General features: G+C 40.3%; 1 protein-coding gene across 2 annotated transcripts in view; it reads left to right on the plus strand.

The window, feature by feature from the left end:
* Nucleotides 1–12584, plus strand: part of LOC126368846 (meiosis regulator and mRNA stability factor 1) — a 28831-nt gene extending 16247 nt beyond the window's left edge. The window contains exons 12-22 of one of the 2 annotated variants that reach the window (XM_050013017.1): nucleotides 758–993; nucleotides 1380–1555; nucleotides 2474–2609; nucleotides 3416–3521; nucleotides 4296–4610; nucleotides 5831–6046; nucleotides 7009–7269; nucleotides 7701–7929; nucleotides 8623–8783; nucleotides 9333–9432; nucleotides 9847–12584. In XM_050013017.1, coding sequence (XP_049868974.1) covers nucleotides 758–993; nucleotides 1380–1555; nucleotides 2474–2609; nucleotides 3416–3521; nucleotides 4296–4610; nucleotides 5831–6046; nucleotides 7009–7269; nucleotides 7701–7929; nucleotides 8623–8783; nucleotides 9333–9432; nucleotides 9847–9884 — 1974 coding nt within the window. In that variant the 3' untranslated portion in view covers nucleotides 9885–12584. The remainder of the gene's footprint in view (nucleotides 1–757; nucleotides 994–1379; nucleotides 1556–2473; nucleotides 2610–3415; nucleotides 3522–4295; nucleotides 4611–5830; nucleotides 6047–7008; nucleotides 7270–7700; nucleotides 7930–8622; nucleotides 8784–9332; nucleotides 9433–9846) is intronic. The other variant, XM_050013018.1, reaches the window with a different exon arrangement.
* The last annotated feature ends 123 nt before the right edge of the window (nucleotides 12585–12707 follow it).

Genomic DNA, 12707 nt, shown 5'->3' on the forward strand with positions numbered 1-12707 from the left:
TAGTCTTCAATCGACGAAGACGTCACACATATATGCGCGTGTACGATAACATCATTGTGTAGTGTCTGTGTAAAACGAGGTGTTTTGTATGAAGTGTCCGGGGTGTGATTTTGGTCTAATAGAAAGCTCGGTGAGGTGCGGGTACTTAGTTCATCTTGCGATGGATGTACAATAGAAGCGCAAAAGCTCGGTCACTGAGCCCAGCGAATTATTTGTAAACAGTGGTGAAATTATGAACGATTAGTTGTCATAATTATGAAATTTATGTTTTTGTAGGTGTTTTTGGTCTATTACGGAAACGATATGTAACCAGGAGGTCTTAAGTGCAACCAGTTAATTTATTACTTTGCAAGAAACTGATTGGACTTTTGCAGCTTATTGTACCTCTGACTACCTTAATTGGGATATAGTAGTTAGCTTTTAAGATCAGCCCCGATAAATGGGAGGACCTGGCCAGTGACCGGAATAAGTGGAGGACGTCTTTGGCCGATGGGTGCAAAGCACACGATAAAACCTGGTTCCAGATTCTAGCCGACAAGCGCGAGAGGCGACACAGAAGTGAGAGGGCCGATTTACCACCTATACCATCTAATAACCCTCAACTACAATGCCAGTCGTGCGGCCGCTACTGTCGCTCTCGCATTGGACTTTACGGTCATTTTAAAAGCTGCCACAGAAACGCTGTTTGAATCATCTGATAAAGATGTAAAGGCCTGTGACGTGAGTTTACCTTATGTATGTTATTCTGTTGATTCAGGACACGGTGGTGATTCACGACGGGTTCGGCCGGATGGTGCAGCTATTAGATCTGACCCCAGTATCCAACGCGGAGATGGAGGAGGCCCCGTGGAAGTGCCACATCCACGCCGGGCTGAGCACTAGTCATGAAGACGGGAGCCGCATCCTGCAACCAGTGTTTATAGAGATCTCAGTTCTCAATCGCAACGTACAGATCTTGCTTGAGAATCATGGCGGTATACTACCGTTGTTGAGGTAAGTTTATACAATATTTTCCTACGGTACTTTTTATTGTTTTTTTGCTGTTATTTTTTTGTTGTTGGGAGCCGTGGTAGTAGATTCGAATCCAGCACAGGCGTAGAATTTGTTTTCGAGTGCATGTTTGAATTATAATGATTATCACGTGCTCAGGGTGAAGGAAATATCGTGAGGAAACCCATATTCTCGAGAAATCCAATCTCGGAGGTATATGACCTAACCTGTATTGGGCTGGTTTTTCGCGGGTTGGAAGGTCAGACAGACAGTCGCTTCTGTAGAAAACCGGACCTGTCAAATTTTCAGGTTAGGTATGCGGATCCTGTGTAAAACGGATTAAGGCCAAGGAGATGATGATGATCCTAATAAGTCGTGTATGTGTGCAGTTTCGTGGAATGCTACGAGACCACGTTCCAGCCGCTCGTAGCGGACCCGCGTAACGGCGTAGCACTGGAGCTGCTGCTACGTAGCGCGCCCGGATTTGAAGTCCGCGATGCTCCATCGCGACACCTCGCCGCCGCTACGCAGCGTGCGCTCACACCCTCCACGCACTCGCATCTTAGTAAGTATACGTTAATACATTATTAGTTGTTGTTGTTCTAGGGGGGTTAAAAAAGCCGCATTGCGCACTTACTTTTATATGCGCAAATGTATTGGTATTAGATGAATTGCTCGATGTCCGCTCGGTGGCGCAGCGGTTAACGCGCTCGGTCTGCGATTTGTGAACTTAAGCAAGTTTCGCAAAGGCCGGTCATAGGATGGGTGACCACAAAATAGTTTTCATCTCGAGCTCCTCCGTGCTTCGGAAGGCACGTTAAGCCGTTGGTCCCGGCTGCATTAGCAGTCGTTAATAACCATCAATCCGCACTGGGCCCGCGTGATGGTTTAAGGCCCGATCTCCCTATCCATCCATAGGGAAGGCCCGTGCCCCAGCAGTGGGGACGTTAATGGGCTGATGATGATGCTATGATGTGGCCTTTGTAAACCGCCAGCTCTTCTACTTTAGACTAGGAATCATCAGAACTGAAAACCTAAATGATTATTTTCCGGTTATGTCGTAATAATCGTCGGACGGATTGTGTCCTTTTATAACACAATGATTGACCACATACATATTTAAAAGTAGCATGGAGTATGCTACACCGACAAGAGCGTGTCTCTCAAATTAGTGATGACTTCATAATAACAGAAGAAATGTATTCTAATTCTCTAGTGTATGTTGTGAAGTCATTGACTGATTTGATCAACCTTTGTGTCAGGGTTGCTATAGAGCCTCCAAAGGCCTCTGATAAGGTAATGACTGCTTTACGTAACATCCGTAACCTAACCTAACCAAACTAGGAATCATGCCCGAGATCATGTCATGGGAGTTGAATCCAGGACTTCGAGATTGAGAGACTAACGTTCTAACCACAAGACCACGGTGGCCGTTGTATATTTATTTATTTAGATACTGTACTTATGAGTGATATCATCTTAGGTGATAGTTCCCGCTCGAGCGGCGACCGCGACCGTCCGCGCACGGCGCCGGTGCTTGAGCCCATGCTTGCGCTTTTTGAGAGGGAGCTCATCGACCTGCTGCGGAGCGCGCCTCGCTGCTGCATTCCTTTCAGCAAGTAAGTATCACTGTGCGTGTGTATAGTCATTGTTTTTTTTTTTAATTTAAATAGGCTCCCGTTTGACCACAATCTCAAGTGGTCCTGTACACCGGCTTGCTTCTCAAACGGGAAGCGCGAACACCGTTACATGACTTGCACCATTGAGTTTTTAATTTATCTTACGTCTGGCTTTCACTAACACAGTTGACTCGACTCGACCAGTATAGACGGCGATACCGATCGCCACCTTTCAAGCTGGTTTAACCGCCGTTGGTCTCGGTGAGGTGTGGGTACTTAGTTCAGCTTGCAATGAATATCAAGTATTATTAATCATGGCACTTGCAACAGTGTCGAAATATCGGGAGTCTCATATCCCCATTTAAACGCGGTAAGAACCCGTTATTATGTGCTGTAATTACCTAAATATTGTCTAAGGGTGGTATTAATAAACTAATCTCAGCTTCGAGACTGCACTCATGATTATGTCAATGTGACAGTTCTTATATAAAAACAGGGACTTGAGCATGATCTTGAGGGCAGTCTCAGCTGAGATTAGTTTATTAATACCCGTTATACTGATGAAGTAACAAATGCAATAACAAAATAGTATAATAATAACTAACTTTAAGTTAAATATATGTATATATTATGAATGATAAAAATAACAAATTATAACAATAATTATTACTAGTAAATTATTATTAGTCGCATTATTATTAATAATTATTATTAACTTACTAACCATTTTCGTTGCTACGTCATGTTAGTGACGAAAGTAAAACCATTTCGTAAGCTAAGCTGTAATTTATTAGCTTCATTTTTAGACTCATCCCCGCATTCCACCATCATTTCGGCCGCCAATGTCGCGTCGCTGACTATGGATTCACCAAGTTGCCGGATTTGCTCGCTGCTCTCGGAAACACTATTGTGGTAAGTGTATTTACTCTTTATTATAACGTATAATATATGTACAACATCAACGTATGTGAATCATTAATAAAAGTATCAAAATACTCTATTATAATAAAGATAAGTTTTATTGCATTGTCACATGTTATATATAACATACCTGCACGCATATAAACAATAGCAAATCCAACTGATGAGTTGCGGTGTACAGAAAAATCTGTCGATAGGTTTATGAGACACCGTTTTTGATTGTAAAATGTTTATTATTACTTTGAATAAATTTAAAAAAAGTCAAATCAGTTGTTACTAAACGTGAAAACACGAAATTGATTACTATGAAATTTGTAAGAAAAAGCAACCTGACACGTCATAGGAAAACGTGACAAAATGTCGCACTTATTGTTACATTTTTCTTTAATAAAATTCATAACTAAGTTAAATAGAAAAAAGAAAACGTTTATTGTCACCTAGATCTATCTTTATATAGTAATCAGAATTTCATAGTTTATCTTTGGCCTAAGATACTACTCATTATGAATGATATATCCCCCCTATCATATGGAACTTAAACATAGCTGGCGAGCAGTAGGTGTATATACTATACACCTTCTTCTACCCCTTTAGAGATTCGTGATGCTATGTTATATATTTCTTATTTCATATTCTGTCTTTTTTTCTACTATGCAAAACGCAAGAACTATAGATAGACTACTTGACAAGCTAGTAAAAAGAATGTTTTTCAGACTTGCGAAGCAGCGAAATAACGTTCGAAGTTCAAATTATAACCCTTCGCAGGTACTTGGCTCCGGTTCGTCTCGCGTGATCACTATATCCGCCGCAGCGCAGGGTCGCCGCTGGACATCAGACCTCACCAAACTGCTGAAATCCCAGCCAGGGAGAGCCATCTCCCCGCACGACATACCTCTCCTATACCAGACCACATTCGGCCGTCCGTTCTCCCCCGCCGACTATGGAGTGTGCACTCTCCGCGAGCTGATGCAGCGAGTGACCCCGCAGTCGGTGATAGTCTCCGCAGACGGCTCCATATCGCTGCCTCGGCGCACCCCTACGCCTGACGAACGCGCCCGTACCGTCCAGTTCGCTATGCAGGTGTGTATATAAAGCTTCATATTATGGATATATAGGGTGTTAGTGATAATGTATCGAATACCGAGGGGGATCGCAAAAGTAATTAAAAAATAAACCCAAAAATACATGAATTTTGCGACGGAAAATTCCACAGAACCATGGTCCGAATCAACCCTCAAAGTTTTCCTTATGATGTCACTAACACCCTGTATGCTATGCTATGTTGTGAATGTATACATGTCTTCCAGTCAATGCTTAGTGATACTTGTCGTGTCTATAGCCTATTTAACATAGCATGGTTAGTGCAATATCTCACGTCTCTTTCGCTCTAGGTGATTTACTATACCTCTGTCCTGCTGTCATTTTAATCGTAGCACGTTAAATTGGGTATAGTACTGTCGATGTCCTAAAAGCAACTACTTGTCCTAAGAATGCGCTAATAAATGTGCACAGTGTACTTTGTTAGCACTGCCTCATCTAGCTTACTAATATGCATAGAAGACAAAAAGTTATTTAACTAAATATATACATACGTATAAACTTACGCGTATTTCCCACCGGGGTAAGCAGAGACTATAGAATTCCATTTGCTTCTATCCTGACACGTTTCTCTTGCTTCCTCCACATTCATCAATCGTTTCGTACACGCACGCCGGTTCAGAGTAGTTCGTACTGAGCTTTGTCTAAGGACATCTCCAATTTGGTCAATGTACGTCTTCTAGGTCCTCTGTCAGCCCTACCATCAACTTTCGCTTCATATATTGCTTTCGTAATCCTAATATTCTAAAAAATGTATATTTGGTAATAAACCTTTATATACTTTTTTTCGGGGCAGAAGGCAAGAGGGAAACCACTGCCCTACTTTTCCCTAAAAAAGTAGCATGGAAAATGCTGCACCATTTGCATTATCACCATAAGGTTCATCATATCCATCTTAGGACTTCGTATCAACAGTGGCTGCAAGTTGTCTTTGATTACTTGTGGTTTTGCTCACCCCATTTGGGATTACGGGCGTGAGTTTATGTATGTATGTATGTATGAAAATGCTGCACCGACAAGAGCGTGGCTCTTAAATTGATGATGATGATACTTTTTTTATTGCACGCAATTTCATGTTCTGCACGTTTCCCGAAAAGGTACACTATAAATGTAACCTTATAATTTCCCGTTTTCCTTCCACAACTCCTAAACACTTACTAACCCAACCATCCATTTAGTTATCATTTGCATTATCCGGTTAGGCCGTGGAGCTTCTCTGCTACACGCCGAACCTTCGCATGGAGTTCTCTCGCTTCGTGCCGGCGTACCACGCGCACTTTGGCCGGCAGCTGCGCGTCGCGCACTATGGCTGCGTCAAGCTGGTAGAGTTGTTCGAACTGATCCCTGAGGCCGTGCTGGTCGGCTGCGAGCCCAGCGGGGAGAGGAACGTGCGCCTCGCGCCCAAAACTGCGCGCGCGGTAAGTTCGCTTCGAGGGGAATTGGGTACTTGATTTTATTTTTTCAACCGACTTCAGAAAAGAATTAGGTTCGCAATTTATTTGTGTATGTGGTATTAAACACGTGTGGCAAATTTCACAGCGTTCAATTACTTTTTATTCACCAGTCTGCTCTCGTAAACACGCTAAAGATTACATTCGAAATCCGCTTTTTAATATATCATCTAACGCCGGAGATATTAATAGTTCAAGTTAATAGGAGTGCGTACATCACTATTACGATTCCGTCATCAAATATCATTCCCAAAATGATGAAATACCAACCACTACTACTACTAGATTAAGTCATTAGATATTTTAAGATTTATTATGTAATGTGCTTGTATTGTTGATGTGCCTTTAAATAAAATAAACTATCTTGCGATACTTAATTATGACATATAAGGCTTGTTTTCTACCAGTCAAACCAGTCACTTTTTGATAAACGTCAAAACACAAAATTACTATGGAATTTGTAGGGAATTTGTATGAAAAAACACACTGTGTCGTTATAGAAAAACGTGACAAAATGTCACACTTATTACGGATTTTTGATTAAAATTAATAAATAAGTTAAATAGAAAAAAGTAAATATTTTCGTTACTTTTCAATCTGTCTTTATTTAGTAATCAGAATGTCATAATTTATCTTGGACCTAGTACACGACCCATTTATCCATCTTCTGGCAAATGTCAGGAGACGGGTCACTGATAAATTGTGGATGGGCAACTCGCTCTTCTATCCTAAATACTGGCGTGATTGTACGGCCACGGGCATTAATATGTATACACTTTGGTACCATGTCACATTAACTTTTTTGACAAATTGAACTGTAAATCTCACTAAATGTCAAATGTGTTAGTGCGACAGAGTCCTAAAGTGGGTACATTATATTGCTCATGACTACGTGTGCATGCATTGTTATAATGAACGTTTCTTTGCAGGTGTTCGGCCAGCGCCTTCGAGCGCTAGCCCCGTTGCCGCTAGCTGCGTTGCCGGCGCAATACTCCGCTCAGTTCGGAGCGGTGCCGCAGCCAGAAGTGTTGGACGTGAGCTCGCTGGAGGCCATGGTGTACGCGTGCGGCGGCAGCGTGGAAGCCGGGGTAGTCCGGGCTCCTGGAGATTCGCCCAGCTGGGCCAGCGCGGCCCTGGCCGCCTGCGCGGTCCTGACGGCTGACAGGAGCGTCGCTAGGGGATCTACACAGGTAAAAACAGTAGTAGTACGACTGGATAGGATTCTTTTAGTTCTTAATTAAGAGGGCAATGGAACAGCCATACAGCCTGAGATTTTTTTATAAGATTATAGAAAGGACTTTTTAGGAAAATTACAAGCAGAATCGCTAAGGCTTTAAAAAATGGATTTAGAGTCCTTCCTAACAGCGCGCGATTCTTGCGATATCGACATTCTAATACAAATGACGATTTGAATAAAGGACAACGTACATAATACTTTTTACGAAAACGTGTCTTCGGTATTTGTATGAAATTATGAATTATGTCACTTATGACGCCACATTGTCACTTACGCAAACCTATTTTAAATTAAAATTGTTTAAAAGAATAAATGTATAAAGAAAAAAAGTATTAAGAATTTACACAGAAACATTTTTATCTTTCTTAAAACTTGTCTCTACAGGAATATTTCGAGAGCGCATTCCGGCGTCTGCGCGGCTCGGACCCTGAGCTGCATAACTTAGAGGCGGCGGGCGTGGTGGAGGTGTGCGACCGCCGCGTGTTGCTGTCGGCGACGTGGCGCGGCGTGTGGCGCGTGGCCAGCATCCTGGCCGACCGCGTGCCAAGGACGGCCGCCGAGATCCTGCACGAGTACAGCCGCCGGCACGACCCTAACTTCTGTGTTGAGATGGGTCAGTACTTATTACCTACATAGACAGCCTATATACGCCCGCTGTTGGCCACAAACCTCCTCTCAATCAACCGAGACCTACACCAGTAGTGCAAAGTAATAAAATTTTGTCACGGTAATTTTATCGATATAATCATGTCGTTTTGTTCATTGGTGTAAACTCAAATAAGTCATGTCGTTCTGTGAAAATACGAACAGAATCACGTGTCGCGTATGTTTGGGAAAAAAAACAAACTTATCGATTTCGTTAAAATGTATTGAATTGATCGATAATTTTATCATCTTGCGCATGTTGCTGCTGGTATAGAGCGCACTTCACGCTGTTCTATTGCGGGTTGGAGCGGTTTTAGAGTTATTAAATTCTAGTTTTAAATATTCGAGTCCGATAAAGAGTGATGGATGATGCCGATTACTATTCGCCGTTTAAGCCCATCCAGTTCTAGCAGGATTTACAGACTTACGTATTTATTATACCTTAAAAGATTGTTATATTATACGCTTCTTAATGGTAAAGCATTTTTATGTTATTTATTATATTTAAAGTTCGCTTGTTGAAGAAAAGTACGCGAACGCAATTATACGCATATACGTGCGTATGGCTTCAGGTCGATGACAGATTCGTGAGGGTCAATGACCGAGCCGCTAATTTATGAGTTGAACACATAATATATAGTAATGTGTCGTTTGTCGGCAGGCGTGGAGGGTATGTCGGAGTTCCTAGTGTGTCACGGCAGCGTGTTCGCCAGCACGGGCGGCCGCTGGGCGCTGCGCGGCGGCGTGCTGCTGCCGGCGCTGGCGCACCCCGCGCCGCCGCAGGAGGACTACTCCGTGCACGACACGCCGCCCGGGCAGAAGGTACGATTACCTCCCCTGAACAGACCCTCATAAGGCTTCAACTATATCTGTCAGCACTTCATCGCACTTTCCTATGCTTCTATCCTTTTCTATTGCTCAAAACCGTAAGTAAAAAGTTCCGTGCTTCGGAAGGCACGTTAAGCCGTTGGTCCCGGTTATTACTTACTGATGTAAGTACGTAGTCGTTACATGAGTCATGTCGGGGGCCTATGGCGGCTCAGTAATAACCCTGACACCAGGGTTGATGGGGTTAGTAATTCACCTCACAATCCACACGATAGAAGAAGATTCAAAACCGTTACTTGCTTAAGTTAGATAAAGCGACTCTAAGCTTACTCACGCTATCGCCTCGTCGATTCTGCCGCGTGACGTCGACCTCTCGCTTGTGCTAATGGCGGTCACGAGTAAACAGAAAAGGATAGCTCCTACCATCTATCACCTTTGTCTAACACAAAGCTCGGTGAGATGATCATTGAGGTACTTATTCGTCTTGCGATGGATGTACTTCTGACTATTAGGATGTAGTGGTAGCTTATGATATGTTGCCAGGGGTCCCGCGTGTTCGAATCTCCGAAGGTGAATATCTGGTGCTCCCCGCCCGCAAGCGCCCTGCCCGCGCCCACGGCCTTGCTGGCGCACGACAACAAACGTAAGTACCTACTAACGTCACACAGCTGTGATCTTATGCAGATGACTGGGTTAAAGATATTTTATAAAATGCTAATCTAGAAATAGAAGCCAGAAAAGAAGATCCAAATGCAAAGAAGACTTATTTTTTAATTTAAATAAAGAATGAAATTAGTCGTTTATATATATCTTTATTTATTTATTAGTATCTTTATTCATTTGACTTTATTCATTTTGTTTGAATGCGAAAAGAACTCAACCTACGCGACAGTTGGAATTTACATTTATATTTGGACAAAGATCGTCTGTACCGCTCCAATTATGGTTGCTAGTACACGACGTATATTTAGATAGTTTGCTATGACTCCATGTTATGTCATCGCTTTTCCTCTGTGTGATTGGTTGTGTATATACAAGCAATATAATATGTTCACAGGCCGCATTCGCTTGGCAGCGCACTTCGACTCTGCATAAACTGCGATCCCACCTGTATAAGAAGTATTGCATTCCCTATCTGTTTATTTATGATGTGAAATTGCATGTGTGTCGATATCATCGCAGCTGTCTCGGCGAATATTGTACTCAGGGTCGCAACGAATTTTATCAACTTGACTAATACAATGTCCTTTAAATGTGATGTTTACTACAATAACGTTTTAGATGTTCTATATTTTTTGTGTGTTTATTTAGATTATAAGAATCTTGCGCGTTCATAAAAATGTTATAGAGAGCTCTGCAAATGGTACGTTCGCATAATAATGAAATGTCAGCCGGGGTTATTGAATGATGTTGTATTATTTACTCCCAGCTCAGATCGTTTTATCCAATTGACTAGATTATTGTTTATTTTACACTGTGATACTTAGTTATTCTCTTTTTATGTTTTAGTCTTTCCCCTGTTCTGTGGGTGGTACGGAATTTGTTATTGTACCGTAATCGTTGTTATATAAATTCTAGGCCACCTTTGTTTTTATTTTATCTTTTGACATTTTATATATTTTATTTTATCACTTAGGTTAAAATATTGAAGGACTAAGACATAAACTCCACATAATGTTATTCCAAAATCGATATGAACATTCTATTTTGATATTTCAATATCAATTCTTAACTTTCTTGTTTATTTAGTTAAAGAGTATTCATAGATTTTATCTATTTTGGAATGAATCACATATCATTTTGCGAATTGAGGCTCAAAATTGCGTAAGAATTAGTTCTAGTTACTGGGTGTAATGCTATTATTGGCCCCCTATAACATTTTTCGAATGCTTACATAATTATATAGAGTACAATAATCTTAGAGTTGTTTTGTCTAAAAATTTTATCCTGATGTGAAAATGATGATATTGATCTCGGATTATTGTATCTCTCCCGACCCGTCCACCCACTGGACTTTCCCACTGCTGGGTGGACGGGTAATTCATGATTACCCGTCGACCCACCACGCTGGTGTAAACCGAATTAAGAACATAGTTATCGATTTACTTCTTCTTAACTATGTTCTTAATTTGGCTTGACGAGTAATCGTGAATTACCCGTCCACCCACCAGTGGGTGGACGGGTCGGGAGGGAATTGTATGTGTGTGTGCATGCAATGGCATTATCCCGTCTGATTTCATACGAAATGTAAGGAAACATATTTTGGTGATTGTTGTTACTTATACGTGTTTATATCTTCGTAGAAGTACAGAATTACATTCGTCTATAACATAATGTCTACATTTTTTAATTAGTCACCAAAATGTTACGTCAATTATGATCTAAAATGTTTTGGATAAATGTTGTATAGAGGTAAGTCTATTGCTTTGATAGAATATGCTTGTGCCTAAAGTGCAATGATGATTTTAGTTTATTCGTCCCTTTTGCTTAAAGTTCGGCGTTCCACATTGATAATTGAGCTTAAATATTTTAAGGACATAATTTTATTGTCGTTTGCGCTTTGTGAGCGCGAATTGGCTAGTCCGATATATGTTCCAAAGGACAGCCTGCCCTAGTAATTAATACCATAGCGTGTCCGGACGGCTGCAGATCTTACTAAGTGCGGTGATGGGTATGAGTAAAGTGAATCGCAAGTTGCCGGTCGTTCAGATAATCGGATAAGTAATAAGTGTTTGTCATCTCACTTGGTATGATCTGTGACTTTCTGGATACGCTACTATTAGATAGTTATTATCTTTTAGACATATTTATTCGAAAGGATCATAATATTATTGTGACTTTATTTTGTTAGTCAGTTTTAATAATCGGATATATTTATGCTTAATTAATATTAGTTTATATCACATATAAAATGTAAATCGAACATCTTTACACAAAGGCATTTATTCTGTGATACTAAGGTACCAATGAATGCCAGTTGAAATTTTAGTTAAGTCAAAATCACTTATGAGATGTTTGTAAAACTAAGTATTTTATTTATGTATATAGTGTACATAATATTAAAGTTACCTATTAGAAATCGGTACAAAACTCGATAAGATCGGCGCTAGAGAACACGTGCGTATGTACACAATGCCGATGCGATGTGATGTGGAACTCGAATGTTTAAGCTTAGAAAGGATATTCAAGTATCTTGAATGTTAAGTTTTATGTAAGCGGGTCCTTGCATATGTGGAAGTGTATTGTTTCAATGCAATTTCAATGGATTATATATTTTCTCAACTGCCAGACCGCATTTTAATGGAATTCCTGTGACTATTACTTAAATTGCCAGTCACATTTGAAATAATGGAATTTTAATTCTCTTAGTACCTTTCGCTACTTATACATTTATGTAGTAATTTACTTAACACTTCATTTGACCAATAAATATCGAGCAAAATTGGCTAGCGTGCAGTCCATTAGAGATTATATTATTTTTATCTTCATATTGAATTTCTTAAGACTGTAGTAAATACATTTACCTAAGTAATTTTAAGCTAATGTTTTTACTTTTGTGACCAACAACCAAGTTTAAATTGATAACAATAAGAAGTTAGATTTAAGCATTTCAAGTACAGTAAGAGAAGAGGGAAGATGTTGTATTATTATTTCTACATCTTCATAATTCTGTGATCATTAATTTCTTGTTGTAGTTCAACTAGAATCAATGTAATTTATGGAAGTAGTCTCGTCAGTATTGCATGGAAAATGAATGTAGTGTTGGAAAAATAAATGTTATTTTTTTGAAAATTTTATGTTGTTTTTATTAATTAATATATGTTCCACATAATAAACATGGCAGCATTACTTTTTCATTAAGCATTAATTTCATGTTTTAAATAAAATATATCTGGGTTCTATGCATTGTCTAAGCGA

This window comes from Pectinophora gossypiella, chromosome 8 (genome assembly GCF_024362695.1).
Source record: "Pectinophora gossypiella chromosome 8, ilPecGoss1.1, whole genome shotgun sequence".
Lineage (NCBI taxonomy): Eukaryota > Metazoa > Arthropoda > Insecta > Lepidoptera > Gelechiidae > Pectinophora > Pectinophora gossypiella.